Here is a 21,377-nt window from a genome sequence, read left to right as displayed (position 1 = left end):
TTTTGCTTTCTTCATCTTCATCTAAAGATCACAAAAACTGAATAAAACACAGTAGGCAACAGAAATGCATGAATCACTTATGTCACCATATCTTTGTTTTGTTTTTTATTTTTTTATTTTGAAACTGAACATGTTTAGGGGAGCATTATGTGCTGTTTTGATTTTTTGTTGTTGTTCTTGTGTTTGTTTACTTTGCATCAACAAATCATCAGGAGGTCAACAATTTAACGAACAAATTGCCCATGCATGCGAGCTCCCAACTCTCATCTGAATCTAATAACGTGGACACCAGATACAACATGCAATCACACACTCACTGAGTTATTTGCATGCACATGCACAAGGGCACACACACAGAAGCTTAATCACATAATCTCTACCCAAATAATTAATGACATCATTTTTGGTTGGAGCTACTACAGCGCCGGCCAATTGGACGCCAGAGGTAATAAAGAGAGAGAGAGTGAGAGAAGAGGAGAACAGTAACAAAGACACCATGCATGAAATAGAGTGGAAGGCTGATGAAAAGATCTTAGAGACCACAGAGAAAGGATGAGGGGAAACAAAAGAAAGGGTAGAAATGGGGATACAATACAAAAACAGAACAGCTGGGTTGAGGGAGAAGCCTATGGACATTTCTTATCATTACTTATAATACCTATATTACTTATAATATAGGTAAAGTAAACTTCTTTGCTCATATTAGTAATTCGGACATGTAATATCAGCTGATAAAAATTATATTACACACTAAAAGCTCTTGTATAAAACCTCAGCCTATACAGAGAGCGACAAAGGAAGCAAGGAACAACATGCAACCAGAAATAGAAAAATTAGAAAAAGCCACAGCAAATTAAATTTGATGAGCAGATGGAACAGTAGCTTTTCAAGCTCCAGTGACAAACAATACTTACAAATTCTGCAGAAAATTCGTAACACAGGCCTCTGACTGGACTCCTCATTCTCACAACCTGTTAAAATACAAGTCACATTCATATTCTGTTTGGTCAACCAGTTGTTAATGTTCAGCCATTACTCATATACTTTGGTGATCCAGTATTTTGTTGAAGCTTGTGGACTACAACAGGTGTTGGGTTGGACCACTTTTGTCTTGTCCTTGTTTTGTTGATTGTTTTGCCAAACAATCTTTCCCCCAACAAAATTACTTTGTGTGTTTAGTGAAGAGTAACTCTTACTGCTGACAATTAGTGTGAAAATGATGCTATATATTTATGAAAAGTTTTGTCAGATTGGCTTCACTCAATATATTTGTTTGAAGGAGAATTCAGCTTTGCTTAAGTGATGCCACTTTCTGAGACTTTTGGCCTATTTTTGTTTATTGCAGGACAAACGCCTTATGGGATAAAATTATCCTTTAAAAAGCACATTTAAATTGAATGTGAGTGGGGAGAGGAAAGAAAAGAGAGGAGCTGAGATTAGAGAGTTTAATGAAGATATAAGCAGCCGGCTGTTAAATCAACAGTTAGGGATCACAGGAGGACAAGTGACCCTACAGGAGGTTTTCATCTATTTTTGTCCCATAATTCTTTTATAATTTTTTCAAGTAAGGCGTGTCCCCGTGGAAAACTGATGCCTATTATTCATGCGCGCACCACACTGCTTCTAATTTTCACAATCGCAACACGTGCCGGGCAGCTGCTGCCATATGCCATCCTTTGTGTGTGTATGTGTGTGTGTGTGTGTGTGTGTGTGTGTGTGTGTGTGTGTGGAGAGAGGGGGGTCTTTCCAGCAAGTGGCTCTTGTGTCATTGACTACTTGTCTAGATGGTAGGAGATGTCCCCCCCTCCTCTCTTTCTCTCTCTCTCTCAGTCACTCACTCACCCACACACAAAAAACACACACACTCACACAGTATAACCCTCACCTTCGCCCTGTGTTGAATATGCATCACGCCTACATCACTTCCAATCAGGACAGCTGAGCAGCAGGCCAGTGGCCACCTGCTGGCCTGCAGCTCAGAATCTCCCCGGGTTTTTGGTGGGTTGATAGGAGGGGGAAGCCAAGTTATAGACAGCCTGTGGCCTGTCCCATCACAGCCCCCTCCATAACCTCCCTGTGGAATGGATCAACAGAGAGCCAAAAGGCAGAGGGCAGCAGACAATTAGAGGGAAGTGTTGTGTGAGATGAGACTTCCAATAAGGACACAAGACGACCTTATCTGTAGTGATCCTCTCTCTTTTTTTTTGTATTCCTGTGTTCTTCGTTATGTTATCTGTGTCTGTCTTTGTTTGTGTGCATCTGTGTGTTTTCTGTAGCTTTCCCTTTTTGCCCTGTGCCCACCTTTTTTTTTCTCTCTCTCACACACACGCACAGCAGAAGCAGTGAGTCTCAGCGTACCCCCTCAACCCCATACACACACATGCACTCACAGTTTCACTGGCTGTTTCCATGGAAACCCACACCGACAGAAAGCACGCGGGCCCCTACCTCGAGCCTCAAGGCTGCGAGAAGACTTCCCGCGAGGAGTCTGCCGTTATTGATCCCTCAGTACATGGAGGCTGGTTGACTGGCCAAGCATGCACACATGGTTGCATCCACACAGAAACACATATACATACATGGACGCTCAGACACGTGCACACACACACGCACGCTGTTACAAACCAGCCCCCCCAAGGAGTCCCTTTATAAACGAAAATGACAAACAGACAACCTTTAAAAATTATTATTGCAACCATAATCATGTCATTTCTGGTAAATGATAATATCCCATCACCAACAGAAAAATCACTTTATTTCTAAGCTGTAATTGTTTAAGTATAGGATGTCAGCTTTTACAGATGACACATAAAAGAGAATAACAAAATCAAAGCCTTTAATGGGCTAATATTTGCAGTTTTAGAAATCCCAGAACACTGGTGAGATGAATTTGAGAAAATCCAACATACAAACAAATATTATTACAGTCCTCCCAGGAAATGCCAGAAAATATCAAACAGCGAAGAATTGAATAATTCCCAGAGGGCATGTATAAAGCCAATACACAGCCTTTCAGATATTGTGCGTGACTTAAAGGAAATTGTATAAATGTTGTAGTGTCCCCCAAGCTGAGCAGTTTTAAAAATGCAGATTCAATCGTGTTTTTCACTGCCTTATTTAATATAAATGCTTGGTTACAATATGCCACACACTGACATATTGTATTGTATTGCACATCTACTTTAACTGCTTTCATATGGTCTGGTCAACACAACTTGTACAGTAATTTTCATCAGCTGAAGCATGAAGAATCTTGTATGAGCGCTATTCAAAAAACGTTTATTTGCTTTATTTACTATGTAATTGTTTCCATCAGTAGCTTTTATTTCAAATGCAGACAGACAGCAACAGCAGACAGACAGCAACAGTTTGTAGATGTTAGCAAACATCTGGTCACTTCAAGCCTGTCAAAACAATGTAGAAGATTCAATATCTTCCTGTTTAAAGAAAAAGATTGTGTATAAGTGAAGCTGTTGCATTGCAGAGCAGACAGCAGCAGAGTGGTTCAGCATCAACATCCAGCTGTTCCTGACCTCAGCTAAACTGAGAATAACATTTGAATTGGGTCTATATATATCTATGTATATCTATATCTATATCTATATCTCTCTCTCTCTCTCTCTCTCTCTCTCTCTCTCTCTCTCTATATATATATATATATATATATATATATATATATATATATATATATAGTTTGTTACAGTTTGGTGAACCTCTCCCCATCTTTACATTCGAGAGGCTCTGTCTCTCTGAAATGCTCCTTTTATACCCATTCATGTTGACCTGTTGCCAATTAACCTAATTAGTTGTCAAATGCTCCTCCATTTGTTTTTAATTTGCGGGCAGTTCCTTCTCCAGCATTTTGTTTCCCCTTTCCAACTTTTTTTGAGATGTGGTCCTGCCATACACATAATGACCAACATCCATGAATACATCAGGAAGATGGCCCCATGTGATGACGTGCTCAGTGAATACCTCAGGCAGAAGAAACCAAAGAAGCAAAGAAAAGAAGAGCAGGAATCCTCATAGATGGACAAGACCCTGCACGGTATGTACCGCCGTCAGTTAGCAGAAGTGGCTGATATCAAAAAACCTAACAGTGGCTGGACAAGAATGGACTGAAACACAGCACAGAGGCACTGATCCTGGCAGCACAGGAGCAGGCTCTCAGTGCAAAATAAATAAAGGCCAGGGTCTACCATACCAGGCAGGACTCCAGGTGCAGGCTGTGCAAAGATGACCCTGAGACAATCCAGCACATGCAAGATGCAAGGTGCAAGATGCTAGCAGGCAGGGCATACATGGAACGCCATAACCAAGTGGCTGAAATAGTGTACCAGAACATCTGTTCCGGGTATGGGCTGAAAGTCCCCAAGTCAAAATGAGACACACTTCCAAAGGTGGTGGAGAATGACAGAGCTAAGATCTTGAGGGACTTCCAGATACAGACTGACAAACTGTTAATGGCCAACCAACCTGACATAGTTGTGGACAAACTGAAGAACAAGGCTGTAGTGGTAGACGTAGCAATCTCAAGTGATAGCAACATCAGGAAGAAGGAACTTCAGCTCGAGGAATACCAAGGGCTGAAGGCGGAGTTAGAAAAGATGAGGAATGGGAAGGTACAAGTGGTACCTGTGGTAATACGACCGCTGGGGGCCCCCAAACATATAATAATTAATAGGGCGTTAATATAAACATTTATTAATATTAATAAAATAATTACATTTATAAATAAATAAATATATATACATTTATTTTTATAAATGTAATAATTTTATTATTTTATATATTAATATATGTTTGGGGGTCACAACTATATATATATAGTTCTTAAAAAGACTATATGCTGCTGTTATTTTAAAGATAATAGATTTGGAAAAAAATTCTACTTTTCTCTCAAAAACAACAAGTAGCTGTCAAAAGCTAACTGTGCATGAGAAAATATCTTATATCCCAACGAATTTTATGTCTTTGATATCTAAAATGAAGATTGCATCATGTTGTGGTGTATTTTTCTTGCTTTTGTTTTTCTTATTCTGATTAGATCACATGACTTGTCATTAGGATATTAGCATATAGCATATAGATATAGAGCATATAGATGTATGCTACAAATGTTCCGCTGGTAGATTGTTGTTATATTGAATGTTTAAAATCCTTGGACCTGGAGTAAGTCATGTTTAAGTCTGCTGTTTTTGCTGCCTGGAATGGTCTTCAAATGGACTTGAAAGAACAATTGAAAGCTAATATAACCATGGGTGTTTTTGTGTACTTTGCAGTTGCTTCTTTATTGTATGGAATCATTAAATTAATAACATAGAGAGCACCAGCTCCCCCATCAACAAATGAATAATAAGTGTTGCAATCTGTGTGGATGTAGTGAATATATATATATATATATACACACACACACACATATATGTATGTATATATATATATATTTTTTTTTCTTTTTTTTTAACTTTCATTCTTTCTTAACTTTCATTCAATAGACAAGAAATTAAATAATAAACAAGTACTAAGATGGTCAGTTGGACTATACCACAAATTCATCCTAAAATACTTGTTTGTTGTTTGTTGATTGTACAAAACATTGTCACAGTACTTTGAGAGTGGATTTCTTGAAAGTGTTTAGTGTGATTTGCAGAAGACTGATTGACACTGGTTCAGCCTTCATCCTCCTCACTTTGTAAGGGCAGCGATGCTTTGAACCAGGGTTATACCTTCAAGGACTGCCCCACTTATCAAGCTTTGTGGTCATGGTCTGATTATACTGCTCAAGAATTTAATCGGTAAATCTAAGTCTGATAGCTTGAAATTAGATGATTACACAGCCAAATGGGGTTTAAGGTTTCTATTTCTTGCAATATGACAAATTTTAAATCAGTGTTTGTTATTGAAGCTTTAGTTTCTTTGACTTAGCCTACACATTTTTTTTATTCTAATCTTATCTCCTCTTTTCTTCACCTCCATCTCACTCCTTCATCTTTTGCCTTGTCTGTCTGTTTAAGAGTGCCAAACCATTGCAAAAGACTGCAAAATGTTTTCTCTGAATTGTGTTTGTGAGCAATTGCATCAATTGATGTTCTGAAAAAGTCCAATGATTTCCCCAATCAGGACTTTGTGAATACTCAAGAGCTCAGCCACCAAAAGTCTTTGATTTTTATGTGTTTGCAATGCACTTTTTAACTGTTCCCAGTCTTGTTCCTACTCTCACACACCCCTCCACCCTTCCTATCTCCCTGTCTCTTTCTGATGTCAGAGCCACACAGGGTGCTGTAGTAACTGTCTGTCAGTCAGTTTTGTTCAGTGTTTATAGTCCGTTCAGCCTCTCTGATGCATTATAAATATCTCTAAGTAGCACAGCACTCCCTTCTCACTGCCACTCAACACTCAGTCTATTAAACTTCATACTAAACCTAATTATTCTGACCGGTTACCTAGGATCAAAACAAAAAGGTTGACAAGAAACACTTATATATTAGACATATAATCGATTCTAATTAAATATTATCAAATATATTTATTTATATGTGTTTATTAAATCAAGCAAGCTGAATTATTTTGTGCTCCTAATTAGAGTAACATGAAAGCAGGGATCAGTCCCAGCTGATTTATGTCAGATATTTATTTGATTTGACAAGCAGAACTAGAGCGTTTTCTAGGTGCTGGGGATTCTTCAAGGTCACAAGGTCTATGATGTAATCTGCCACTAGTTTTTTAATATGCCAATCAGAATAAATGTGTTTAAGGCTGGAGACACTTGATTGTCACTGGAAATTTGCATGCTCGGCCGTAGATAAAAGTATGTATTGTACTGGTGTTGACTGGTCATATACAGTACATTGTTTATACTTAATTAGTAGAGTCTTGCTATAATAATAAATGGTTAATTAGCCCAAATTGATATTCTAACACAATCAAACTTATATCTTTCACATGTGCAAAAAACATTCATTTTTTGGAGTAATGAAGATTTTTATTTAGGTATGACATGTCTATTTATATCTCAACAACTTGTATGAGTAGAGGCTCATCAAGGTTTTCATTCTCAAGTTATTAGAGTTCCCATTTGGTGTAATTAACCATCCGTCTTCCAGAGCCGGAATCAGAATTACTTTATGCTGGAAATATTCCCCTGTTGAATTCACTGCTGTCTGGATTTTACTTGCCCCGATAGACCAGCGGCTATTATTAATTCAAAGACTTTCAAGGGCATACAGGGATTAAACTAGTTTTATATTCTGTCATGTGCAGTGATCACATTTTTTCATGCCAAATATGCTGTGTAATCCCTTTTTCCTTCTGTATGTCTGTGTATGTGTGTGAGCACAAACAGCTGGTCTATGTTTAATTGGAAGCCTATTCATGTTTTAGGCCCTAATTACTGTACTTCATCTGTTCTGTAGTTCTCCAAGTGTTCTGTAACATTACACCCTTTATGTTTGCCAAATGTATCCACTTTGGCCTTAATAAAATAGTGATTTCTCAGTTATATCACCATGACATAACAAATCATATTTCCAGAAAAGTTTGAACGTTGTAAAATTTAGGTCAGAGAGTGCATTAATTTGCATCTATCTAAAACCTAGTTTAGATTGTAAATACTAAAAAGCCTAATGCTTTAGTTTACAGCCTGTGACTTACAGGATAAGTACAGTGGACTTACTGTGTACCTATTAGTAACAACGGTGTACCTGCACATTACCTATGGACACATATTTATTATTACTAAAAATACCTACAGTGTAAGTATTTTGTAGTTAAGGAGTATTTATTAAATATTACACAATAGCTGTGAGTAGTTACGGTGTAACTACTGTGAACCTACAAATAAAAGAGAGTAAGTGGGTCCACTTTAAATTACAGTACTGTACATACTGTATAACAACAGCTAACAAAAGGGTTTAGATATATTAATTTGGAGGAAAATAAATAGCAATACTTTTATTTTTATTGCCTCAAAGCATGGAATAATAATATCACAACACTGTATTAGTGCTGCCACCTTTTTTGTCAAAAATGACTATGCCCTTGAAAGTCTTACCTGTTTAACACATGGTATAAATGTCAAAATGGTCATTTATTTTTCAAACTTTTTTTTAACCTGTTTCAACATTTCAGATGTTGTCTTTACTCCATTTTCAAAAAACAAACAAAAAAAAACAACAACAAATGACTTGCAAATCATTTCATTCTCCTTTTTATTTGAATTTTATATTGTTATTATATTGAAATTTATATTGTATAGTTTTTCTGGAAAGGGTTTTATAATAACATTAATTGCTAATCCTCTCCTTAAGAAAAGTAAACTTTGTTTTATCTTATTCACTGGTTATTTCTAGGGTCCCTGGAAGTATGTTGCAGCTTTTGCATAACTGAACTTCATTGAGATGAGATGAGATTTCATTAATGGTAATTGTGCCATTAAAACTATGATAATGTGTTAATTTCTGAGTGGTGAGGATTGTAATGAATGCACTATTTCCCTTTTAGTTTCAGAGATTTGGGGATTTTTGGTGGGTAAAGCTGATAATGTGCTCTGCTTCTGGGTCAAGTTGACCTCTGACCTTTCTGTGGCAAAAAAGGAAAGCTTCCCTTCCTTGGCTGAAAAGTAGGTATCATTACATTTAAACTATCACTAACTGAGTAATAGTTGTCACACTATTTCACACGCTGCCTATTCACAACTCGTCTAGACGTCCTCGTGCTCCCCTCAACACGCACCATTCCAAATCCTGTTAACGCCTCCTGTCTGTTCCACAATAACCTACATTCCACAGTAATCACACTGACTGAGGCTTGTGAGGGTAGTGAACAAATGCAGCAAATCCTAGTTATAACGCATGATGGTAGAGGTAGGCCGAGGGGAAGGGGGGGCCATTTTTCTTTTGTGCATTCAGATCGTATTTGGAAAAGGAAGATGAGCATTTCAGGGCACCATATTGCTGTGGCTGTGCTCCAACTTTACACCAGCTCTTTGAAAAAAGGGCATAGATCCAAACTGACTGGGACAGACACACTCATATTTACACTGCCATTCAGAGCTGCCAACATTAAGTTTTGATTTACTTGGACTAAGTGAAACTGCTTTGGTTACACACCTCACCTTACTTGGGAAAGACTTCACTATACAGTCTCTCACTCACTTTCATTTTGGTCTGTGATATTAAGTGAAGAGTTTCTCAAGAACATATTCACACACTCATATGCAGTAACTAACAGTACAATTCTGACAATTTAGAAACCGTGTTATGCATATTGAATTTTTAAACACAACTTTTTCTAAATGAGTATTGAGTTGTACGCAACATTTGAAGATTTTTCATATCAGTGTTGATACAATGCTTGAAACTCAGTACAATACACAAATTGTACTATGAAGAAACTGTTTTTCCCTGTATGATACCGTTTTTGTTTTATTCTATGTATTTGAATTTAATGTCGCTCAGTTGGTAAAGGCAATCGTCCACGGACCACAGGGTCAGTGGTTCGATCCCCAGCCCTGGCTATATATGGAAGACACTGAACCCCTAACAGCCCATTCCCCTCCCCAGCTGTGCAGTGCCGGTCCAAGCCCGGTAGAAATTGGGGAGGGTTGCGTTAGGAAGGGCATCCGGCGTAAAAAAAAAAAAAAGCTGTGCCAAATCAACATGCGGACAATGATCCGCTGTGGCGACCCCAATTTCAAGTATAGTCTTAATTTTAGGATTATAGTTAGACAAAAACAAAACTTCTTAGGGCAGGACCTCAAGAAGGTGTGCGATTGGAGTTCCCCCCTTTGTTCTATTACTATGAGGTCATTTGGTCTTCTAAAGTGCTTCGAAGAACATGCATCCGAGACACACAGCAAAGCACACACGGCACAAAAAAGGAGAAAGCGAGAAGTCGGTTGGGATGTGAGTGCGCTGTCAGTCACGCAGCTCAGATCTCGCTGCCCCACAACTTCTCTGAGCGCAGATGCACGGCGTCCCCGGCTGACACGCCTTGTGTATCTCCTCCCATCAGCCACAGGGAGAAATCTTATTCAATTCCAGCCGTGTCATTAGAAAAGCTACACCACCCACCCACCATTATAAATTGGTATTAAATAGGGCGATTGTGAGTGAAAGTTGAAGGAATTTGATTTTTTTCTCCAAGTATCAGGAAATTGATCTGCCCACGTAGCCATACGCAAATTAGTGTTAAATTTGGATGATTGCCAAGTTGGAGGAGGGTAATATATGAAATATCTGAATCCCTATGGGCACATCGACCCCTCGATAGATAATATAGCCAGTCCTTCCATAGAAAATCAATATTCACAATAAAGTCACTGAAGTGAATTTTCGAGGGATCTTTTTTTATGTGTGTGTGTTTGTATTAGTCATCGCTAATATTACGGGAGATGACGTCACCTTTACTAACGCATACATCAACAGACTAATATATTGTGGTGATCTTGACATAGAATGGCATCACAAAATAACAAGATCCAGTTTGTAATAAAAATCATGCTACCAAACTGGAGCTTTTTACAATAACATAATAATACATGGGCAATTCTAATGTTGTTTTTTCAGTCCTTTAATAAAGTTGGCCAGTTCTGCAGTTCATCCCAAACCTATCCCTCTAATGCATCACTTTATTTTATTTTAACAGGTATATTCCTGTGTCTCATTTTTAGGTCTTATCACCTGCATGGCTCCTAACCCTGGTAAAAGATGACAAACCTCCAAGGCTATTTGTTATGGTGATAATTCTTCAGATGATACGGTGATGACGATGTGATTGTGTAAGATACACGCTATTTCCCCCTCCAATTCCAGTTGTGGATATGGCGGCCGCCGCGAGTGGTGTGTAACAGCCCTGCGCACCAGAGCCATCCATTACGAGAGAGGAAAAGAGGAGAGAGAGGGTGAGAGAGAGAGATGGACAGAGAGCGGCGGCAGAGATGCAAGCAATAGGGGGAAGGGTGGAAAGGGAGAGAGAGGAAGAGAATGTGATTGTGTGTGTGGATGGATGGATAGTAGCCTACCACCGGGCTGTGCTTCCACTGCTGTAGAGGAGTGCGCGCGCGCACACACACAGACACACACACACAATCTGAAGGATAGTGTGTGAGCCAGCCAGCCAGTCAGCCAGTGAGAGTGTGTAAGCCATGTTGGATGTGAATGAACGGGAGGAGAGATGCTGCTGCCGCGCCGCTCCTAACGCTCAGACCTCCAGCTCCACGGACCACAGCGGGTAGATGCCAACTCTCCAGGACGACGGAGAGACGGGGGAGCCTGGGGGAAGGTGTCGGGCGGTGCCGGCGGTCCTGAAACTGGCCACATAGCCGGAACGAGGGAGAGAGAGAAGTAACGGGGAGAAGGGAAGGGGCACTCGAGAGTGAAAGTGAGAGAATAGGCAGAGGTGGCAGAGGGAGAAAGGAGGGGAGAGACAGAGAAAGGAAGAGACTAAATGGCTGCACCGCTACCGGGCTTCACCCCGCTCCTCCTCTCGTCTCTGGCACTCCACCTGCTTCTCCTCGGCCCTTTGTTTGCCCTCACCCCGGGGACGGGGATTACAGGTGGGGCTTCCAACCGATGCACCCCGGGCCTCTGCTATCAAGACGCCGGTAAAGTGAGCCAGCAGCAACAGCAGCAGCAGCGGTGCGAGGAGGCAGGGGAGTCGCCGTGGGGCAGCCCGTGTCCACGCCTAAGCAGGTGGACGACAGAGCGGATACAGACTGAGGAATGGTCTGGAGTGAAGCACGCAGTAGGGACGCTGACGCTGGGAGGATATCACAAGGATGGGGCGAGGGGGGCACCGAAGGAGACACTGAAAGGAGCCGGGACGGTGTGGAGGAGTACAAACGTCTCTCCGGCACCATCACCACCACTTCCTCCTCCGCTCCACTCAGGTATTCGGAGCAGGTCGAGCTCAGATGGCGTCGGCTCAGGAGCGGGCGTGGAGAGGGGGAGGATAAGGAGGAAGGGCGTTGTTTCACCTCCCGCTTCACCTGCTTTCACCTCTTCGCCGGTTCAAAACGGCAAAAAATGGGCAGTACAAAGGACTAGAACGTGCGCGGAACGGTGGCTGGCGTCAAGGCCACACCTCGCCAAACGTGGCGCCGCCAGTGCCTTTGTGAACGCCACTGGCCTGTGCAGGGCACCCGGAAGTAAAGGGAGGAGAAGGGGAGAGATCGGGGTAAGGGCTTTTAAGGTGAGGCGACTTTTTAATACATGGTGCTCCCTGATACTCGAGCATCTCAACAGGTCAAGACAAGTCAAACACGCTTTCTCAACTGCCACCAACCCGTCAGCTGGCCCTTTGCCAACCGGTTGCTCTTGTTGCTTTCAACCTCCTTCTGGATACAGTTCACCACAAGATAAGACAAACTACACTTTTAAAATTCATTTAAATTTCAACAACTCAGACTTCATCCAGAGTTCCAAATCGGATCAAATTTGCATTTTTTCATTTTGCTTTTCCTCCCAGTTCGACCATACACATAAAATTCAGCTACATGCAGTTTACAGTAACAGCAGCAAGAAGGCTTGGGGGGCTGATGAGGGATCGGGCAGCGTGGATGCGAGGGCTGATAATTCTTCTCATTTGGATAGGCACAATGTTATCAACCATAGCAGCAGCATAGAGGGGGGTGATAATAGCTGTGTGACTTGGTGCGTAAGGGGCAAGGAGCAGGAGAGGGGAGTTTGGAGAGTGGTGGATAAAGAGGGGGAGAAAGGAATATACAGATGGAGCTCAGTCCTTAACCCCAGTACCAGGGCGCACCTAGGTTATTGTGGATCCCCTCTTCATATTTCGAAAGCAATGTGTAACTGTGTCAGGAATATGGATGTGGGGTGTGAGATGAGAGAGGGAAAGAAAAGGAGAGGAGGAGGGGTGAACCAATGCAACAAACAGACTAATTTATCTAATTATCCGGATAATGATTTGGCTTTTCAAATTCTGACGCTCAAATATAGGGCTGATAATAAGCTTCAGCAGGGGAAATCAGCACCAGAAACCAGAGGGCAGACCAGTCAGGCCCGGGGAGACAGGAGGGAGGTTCCCGATAGTTGCTCTGGTTGTTTGAACAAAACAGAAATGGGGGATGGATGTTTAGTCGAGTTTATGATCCCCGAGGGAGGCATAGCTCAGAGGAATCCCCCTATCCAATTTACCCCCAGAAGCATCACTGAAGCACCCGGCCAACATTTTCTGTCCAACAAAAGCGCCGCTCCTCAAACCGCATCAGAATGCCCTGGCACGGTGCTCAATACGCCCACCCAAACACAAACAGACGATTCTGCAGAAAGTGTAAAACTACCCAATCCACTCCGTCTGTCTGCTGAAAAAGTAAAAGCAACTTCTGAGACAGAGTCTGTCAGTGAGTCAGGCCTTTTCTCGCATGCACATTTTCCAGTTACATCTCTGGGTGTTGTGTCAGCCGTGCCTCGCTCTCCAAACGGAAGTAAACTTCTCACTCAGTCGGATCACGCTACATTAAAATGTGTCATGTCTTTCTCGGAAATTAACCAGACCACACGGCACAGCGACTCTCGACGTTGGCTTCACTTAGCGTCTGTAGAGTATGTGGTTTCAGAACGTCGGACAGCTCCCCAAGACGCTCAGCACGTGTTTTTATGGAGCAAATTCAATTCAAACAGTAATAACAACAATGAAGAGCATAACAGCAAGGAGACGGAGGGAAACAGACATGAATATGATAAAGAAAAAATGGCATGGCATGGTCAAAGACAGGAGCAAGACTTGTGGGAGAGCGCATTGCGAGAGATGGTCAATGCAGGGTGCTCAGACAGCATTTCCACCGACTGTTCAGCCACCGAGCGGGGGGACCGTACACATATGCAATTAAAATCCGGTAAGCAAGTGCCATTAGAGTCCGAAGGTGTCAGACAGTCAGATATGCAGCAGATGGGGGCCGAGAGAGAGTGGGAGAGGGGTGGAGAGAGGGAGGGAAAGGGCTCGAAGGGGTCCGTTACCACTGCTGCTGAGGGAGGAAAATTACAGGTGGGGGAGGGCAAGAGAGAGCCGGGGCTGATGGGAGGGAGAGAACCAGGGGTAGTAGAGGACAACGAGGAGGAGGAGTGGGAGAGGGAAAAGAGAAAAACAAAGGCAAGCCAAGCAGAGGAGAAAGAGGCAGAGGAAAGGAAGGGTCAGCATAGGGGCAGTAGCGCCACCATCACACAGCCAGATAGCATAAGGGAAAACACAGAGAACCAGGCTGGGGAAAGCCACGAGGGAGAAGAGGAGGCTGAGGGGCAGAGGCACAGTTCAAGGGGAGAGAGGAGCCTGGAACGACTGATAATAGTAGCAGGTGAAGCAACCGCACAGGGAGAAAGGAAGACTTTGATGCCCTGGCCCCGCACTCGACGTGCAGCAAACAGACACCCCCATTTCTCCCAGTATAACTATCAAGTTCAAGTAGCTGAAAACCAGCCACCTGGCACCTCAGTCATCATCATGTCTGGCTCAGACCCCGACCCAGGTGATGCAGGCAGGTTGAGCTTCTCAATGGCCCCACTGATGAATAGTAGATCATCTGACTATTTCCACATCCACCCAGACACAGGTCTAATCACAACCACTCAGGTTCTTGACAGAGAACACATGGATCAGCATTATTTCAGGGTCACAGCAACCGATTATGGCTCCCCTCGACTCTCTGGAACCACAATGGTAGCCATCATTGTTTCAGACCGTAATGATCATTCTCCTATATTTGAACAGACAGAGTACAGGGAGACGATCAGGGAGAACGTAGAGGAAGGGTATCCCATCTTACAGCTCAGAGCAACTGATTCAGACTCTCCATCCAATGCCAATATTCGTTACCGGTTTGTTGGTGACACAGCTGCAATGGCGCGAGCAGCCTTTGAAATTGACCCACGCTCTGGCCTCATTACCACCCGTGGATCAGTGGACCGGGAAACAAACGAGCACTACACTCTCCAGGTGGAGGCCAGTGACCAGGGGAAGGATCCGGGACCTCGCTCTGCCACTGTCAAAGTTTTCATTACTGTTCTGGATGAAAATGACAATGTTCCACAGTTTAGTGAAAAACGCTATGTGGTAGCAGTGAAAGAGGACGTGCGGCCTCACTCTGAGATACTCCGTGTGAGCGCCACAGACCAGGACAAGGACAGTAACGCTGCCGTTCACTATAATATCATCAGTGGTAACAGCCGTGGACAGTTTTCCATCGACAGTGTCACTGGTGAGATCCAAGTGGTGGCACCACTAGACTTTGAGGCTGAACGGGAGTATACACTCCGTGTTCGTGCACAGGACAATGGCAGGCCACCTCTTTCGAACAACACCGGGATTGTTAGTGTGCAGGTGACAGATGTCAATGACAACCCCCCGATTTTCGTCTCCACTCCATTCCAGGCATCTGTGCTTGAGAGTGCTCCAATTGGTAGTTCCATCCTCCACATCCAGGCCATTGATACAGATTCTGGTGATAACGCTCGTCTAGAATACAGGTTAACTGGCACCAGCTCTGACACACCATTCATTATCAATTCTGCAACAGGCTGGGTCACTGTCAAATCCACTCTTGACAGAGAATCTGTAGAGCATTATTTCTTTGGTGTGGAGGCCAGGGATTATGGCATGCCTCCTCTCTCTGCTACAGCAAGTGTTACTATTACAGTAATGGATGTTAATGACAACCGGCCTGAGTTCCTCCAAAAGGAGTACTATGCTCGCCTGAATGAGGATGCAGCAGTTGGTACCAGTGTAGTGACTGTCACAGCTGTGGACCGTGATGTCAACAGTGCTGTAACCTATCAGATAACAGGAGGAAATACCAGAAACCGCTTTGCAATCAGCACAGCAGGAGGGGCTGGACTTCTCTCATTAGCACTTCCATTGGATTACAAACAGGAGCGGCGTTATGTTCTAACAGTCACTGCCTCAGACCGCACACTCCACGACACCTGTCAGGTGCATATCAACATTACAGATGCCAACACACATCGACCTGTATTCCAGAGTGCCCACTACTCTGTTAGTGTGAATGAGGACCGGCCACCTGGAAGTACTGTTGTTGTGATCAGTGCCACAGATGATGATGTTGGTGAAAATGCTAGAATCACATATTTCCTCGAAGACAACATCCCACAATTCCGCATCGACCCAGCCTCTGGGGCTATAACACTCCAGGCAGAGCTCGACTATGAGGACCAGATGACCTATACACTGGCTATAACAGCCAAGGACAATGGCATACCACAGAAATCAGACACTACATATGTTGAGGTAAATGTGAATGATGTGAATGACAATGCCCCCCAGTTCCTCAGCCCCAGATATCAGGGAACAGTAAGTGAAGATGCCCCTCCCTTCACCAGTGTACTCCAAATCTCAGCTACTGACCGTGATGCACACGCTAATGGTCGTGTTCAGTACACATTTCAAAACGGCGAAGATGGCGATGGCGATTTTACTATTGAACCTACATCTGGCATAGTCCGAACTGTTCGCCGTTTGGACCGTGAGAGTGTGCCATTTTATGAGCTAACTGCCTATGCTGTAGACCGTGGTGTGCCCCCTCAGCGAACACCAGTCCACATCCAAGTGACAGTTCTTGATGTAAATGACAATGCCCCTGTCTTCCCTGCTGATGATTTTGAGGTCCTAGTGAAGGAAAATAGTGCTGTAGGGTCTGTGGTAGCCCAGATCACAGCCACTGACCCGGATGAGGGCGCCAATGCTCAGATCATGTACCAAATTGTGGAAGGCAATATTCCTGAAATCTTCCAGATGGACATCTTTTCTGGGGAGCTCACTTCACTTATTGATCTTGACTACGAGAGCCGTAATGAGTATGTCATTGTAGTCCAGGCCACTTCAGCACCGTTAGTCAGCCGAGCCACTGTACGGATCCGATTAGTGGACCAGAATGACAACCGGCCCACATTACGGGACTTTCAAATCATTTTCAATAACTTTGTGTCCAACCGGTCCAACAGCTTCCCCAGCGGGGTAATAGGGAGGGTACCCGCCTACGATCCTGATGTGTCAGACAGGCTGTACTACACTATCGACAGGGGGAATGAGCTTCACCTGCTGCTTCTGAATCACACCAGTGGAGACATCCGACTGAGTCGAAAACTGGATAACAACAGGCCGCTGGTGGCTCCCATGCTGATCACCGTCACGGGTAAGAGACCATGTGGGGAAAAATGAGTGAAAAGGATAGGATAAAGTGTATGTGTGTGTGTGTTTGTGTGTATGTTTGTAGTTCGTTTAAATTCCCCTGTAGGTTTATTTACTGTAACAAATACTGTGAAGATAAAGACTCATGCTCTACAAGTTTGTGTGTGAGTGGTGAAGGCAGGGTATGGTTGCTGAGCTGTGAGGATTGCATCTACCTTCTTCTTTTGCTTGTTTCTCTTGAGTGCATGAAGGAATTATGTAGATTTTTAAAAACTTGAACTGCGTGACTTTTAGCTGATGGTGAATGTGTTTGAGTCGCTGTAAAATAAGCTGATTGAATGAGTGGGAAGGAGGGAAAGCAAGAAAATTAGACATCTGGTACCTGTACCCACATCCCTTAAGGAGAACACTCATGGGAGAATTTGCGTGTTTGTGAGAGAAATTTAGTTAGTGACAGAGCTGTTACTCAAGCATGTGAGGTAAACAATTGGGAGATTGGTGCTTGTCAGTTTAGCATTCTCATAGTATGGACGAGGTTAGAAGTGATTCAAAAAAGGATGAGAACAAAAACATGAGAAAAACTGACGGTACATATCACAGAAGAGAGATAACGTGTGAGAAAAGGCAGATTTAATTATGATTTGAAGCCATTTTTATTCATGTGAGATAGGAGATGGTAATTATGACAAAAAATTCCATACTAAATTATATCAAACAAGTCACACTATTGTCAATATAAGAGCTGTGCTGGTTCAATTACTTTGTGTATGGCAGGTGTTTTATATCAGGCATAGCAGTGACAGTTTTCATGGTGGAAGAAGGGCTATGTAGCTATGAGCAGTGATCAATATCACAGTACCACCCACGCTGCTTGACTGACAGATAATCCTAATCGCAGTCTACGTTGCCATAGCGATTATGTAAAATTAAAGAAAATGTATTTGTTACAAAAAAGGAGGAAACACACATTTCAGAGCCAATTACTGTCAATGGCTGTGAAATATCCCACGAAATGTTGTCAATACATATTTAATGTGATGTATTTCCTGAAGAATTGGCAAGTGCGGGTTTAATCTTAAATGTAAATCCATTAGTTTGGAGAGACATGCAGTTTGATTCACAGGAAAACAGCAATTTAGCAGGAGGTAAAAGTTCCTATTTGACAGTAACAGCCATTGCCATCTTTTCCTTTTTTTCTCATTACTCATTATATTAATCATGTCATACAATGGAAAATAATGTTTCAAAATTATTCCCTCAGTAAATGTCAAAATGTGTTAGGCGGTTTTGAAGCTATGCCTACCACACAACATTATATTTTCCACCCAAAAGGAAATATTTATTTGTGACATGATACCTTGACTTTGTGAATTAAGGTCAATTTTAATTTGTTTTTCAATGTATTTTCTTGTTTATTCCTATGCATTTCTAGGCTTGGCTTCAAGATAAATACTTCCTAAAAGCTTTACAGACCTTTCTACTGTCAGTGATCAAAGCCTCTGAAAACAAATCCGGAAAAAAGGGAGAGCGCTATAGTTACTTTGGAGGCCTTGTTGGTGTTGTGTTTGTAGTCTGTCAGAAAGCTTTAATGGAGCAGCTCCAGCTCAGAGAGTGTGTGTGACCCGCTTCCCTATTTACACTGCTTTTATCCCGCCTCACTGGTGATGACACAGGCCTACACATCATTCAGTTTGGTGTCATCTTGGATGAGGGAGACATTGATTAAGGCAGTGGATGAAAGAGGAAGTGGCTAAGAATATGAGAGACTGACTAAATGGCAAAAGGATAGAGTGAGTGAGTGAATCAAAGAGAAAAAGACAAATCAGTCACAAATAGACTGAGGAAGGTAGGTAAATAAGTGAGTGAGTCAAGGAATCAGTGACTTTAAAATTTAGAAAGTATGAGAATGCCTGGGTAAAAATATACTAAAAAGGATGGACAAGTGATTGACAGAGAAAGTGAATACATGATTTGGTGAGTGAGGTAAAGAGAGCAAGGGAGTGAGCAAGTGACTGGTTGTGTCAACTAATGTGAACTAATTAAAACAGAGCGAGAGAACGTATGGATGAATGAAAAACTAACAGAACAAAACTGAATGAGTATAAGTTGAATAAACGAGTGATGTGAACAAGTGAAGAGAGAGCGAGTGAATGAGTAGCAACTGAGTGAGTGAATGGGTGGATGAGAGTGCATGAAGATTAAAATGACATGGACAGATTGAGTGGACAGTGAGTGGTGAGAGTATGAACACATTTAAAGGAAGCTAATCTAAGTGATTACAGGCAGCAGTAGTGACAATGATAGCAATGCTTTTGCACCTGTGTTTCTGTGTGTGTGCGTGTGTGTGTCTACCTAAATCTGTATATGTATGTAAGTTGCCATGTGCCAACCATCTGCCTCTTCCAATGTGCATTCAGCTCAGTTGAACCAGATGAGTGGACTCATTTTCAATTTTCTGGCTGTTTCTCTCTCACTGTGTGAAAGTTTCGCTGTCTCTCTGTCTCTTTCTCTTTCTCTCTTTCTCCATTGCTTCAGGATTTGACAGTTATGAGATTATAATGAAACAACAGTGAGCCAGAGTCAAGCTCAAGGCAAAGCTGTCACTTTCATTGTGTGCTGTGTGTTATCTGTGACTACCCTTTCCTTCTCTAACCCATTACTTTCTTCCTCTCCTTTTATTCTACCAGTCCATGGATGGTTGGATGGATAGCTGAATTATTTTTTTTCTTTTTTTTCAGCCATAACACTCTTGTATTTCATCATCCTTTCATTTCATCTGCCTTCCCCTAGTCATCTTATATCCCTTCATTTTCTCTTCTTCTCATTGTGTCCTTTTCCTGTCTGGTACCTCTTTTCCTTTCTCTCATATTCAGCAATCTATCTCTCCTCCTTTCCTTTCCCATTCCTCTATCATTCCTTGGGTCCCACACTTTCATTGGTTGTTTCTCCTTTGTGGGATATTCTAGTCAACTCTGCTCCTCCTTCTTACTCTCCTCTTTTCTACTTTCTTCTCTTCTTATTACTGTATGTCTCCTTTTGTGCGGCCATGTTCAGAATGTGTGCTTCTCCAGGCATGTGCATGATTCATTTACAGCATATGTATGTGCTTGTTTCAAAAATATTTTCTTGTAGCTTAAATGTGTGTGTGTGTGCGTGTGTGTGTGTGTGTGTGTGTGTCTGTTTGTGTGTGCAGTCTCAGGTGGCTCAAAGCATTGGACTTGAGAGTGTATTTGTGTCTTCTCAGTGAATAATATCTCTGCATGCCAGAGAGTGCTGGGACTACACTCTTTTCTTTCTCTGCCTGTCTTCCTTTTTTACTTCCTCACTCTTTATTCATTCACTTTCTCCCCATCTCCCATTTCTCTTTCTCTCTCCTGCTCTCTCTCTTTTTATTTTCCTGTTCTCTTCGTGACAGCCAGTTCCCGATTATTGATTCTCAGGATAATTCTCATATTTATTGTGCACAGAGATTAAATGCTGCATTCATACTTGAGTTGCCAGCAGTTTAGGCACATGCTTGTTTACACTGGTAAAACTGGCTTTAGGGTCTGCTGGTTGAGGCAAGTAAAACAAAAAAGCCTTGGCAACCCAAACAGTATCAGCTCAAGGTGCCCTTGAGCAAAGCTACCCCCAATAGTTCCAGTGGCCAGTAGCAAGGACTGTGAACTCCCAGTTGTGAATGTGTAAAGCAGTTGAAATGTAGAGTACGGCGTTGCTGTAAAAGAAAATGTATGTCTAACAAGCTTTCTGTCGGTAAGCAAAGGTCAAAACAAAGACACATGAACATTTTACGTTACTTTAGTTTAAGCTGCATAGATTTTTTTCACTAAATATTCTACTTTCCTCACCATCTAGCAAACTTTGTCAAACTGCTGTGGTGTTCTCGGAAGGTTGTGTACAGTGGGTGGTACAGAAAACACCTCTCTGCTGCTAGTGAAAGAGACAATGAGCTGGAAAGAGACTAAAACATTCATGGCAGTAACAAAAAGTGGTGACAATTCATTTTTTTGGCTTGATGCTATAAGAAACATTTTACATATTCCACATTAACATTTTGTTAGTAAAAAAATATTTATTAGTCGAGCTTTAAACATTGTTATAATGCTGTAATTATTCAGCTTTCTCTCTTGTTTTGTTGTTATATCATGGTATCACTGCCATCAATACAGGATGACAATACATTTATTTATCATTAAACATGACTGTGACGGGTTCCATGA

General features: G+C 42.2%; 1 protein-coding gene across 2 annotated transcripts in view; it reads left to right on the top strand.

The window, feature by feature from the left end:
- Nucleotides 1-10,744: 10,744 nt before the first annotated feature.
- The window catches only part of celsr3 (cadherin, EGF LAG seven-pass G-type receptor 3), a 95,548-nt gene continuing 84,915 nt past the window's right edge, over nt 10,745-21,377 (top strand). For both annotated transcript variants that reach the window (XM_067525842.1, XM_067525841.1), the window contains exon 1: nt 10,745-17,161. In XM_067525842.1, the coding sequence (XP_067381943.1) occupies nt 11,446-17,161 (5,716 nt within the window). In that variant the 5' untranslated portion in view covers nt 10,745-11,445. The remainder of the gene's footprint in view (nt 17,162-21,377) is intronic.

This window comes from Channa argus, chromosome 13, assembly GCF_033026475.1.
Source record: "Channa argus isolate prfri chromosome 13, Channa argus male v1.0, whole genome shotgun sequence".
NCBI classification, from domain to species: domain Eukaryota; kingdom Metazoa; phylum Chordata; class Actinopteri; order Anabantiformes; family Channidae; genus Channa; species Channa argus.
The sequence above is the reverse complement of the archived record's forward strand: the minus strand, read 5'-3'. Positions and strand labels throughout refer to the sequence as shown.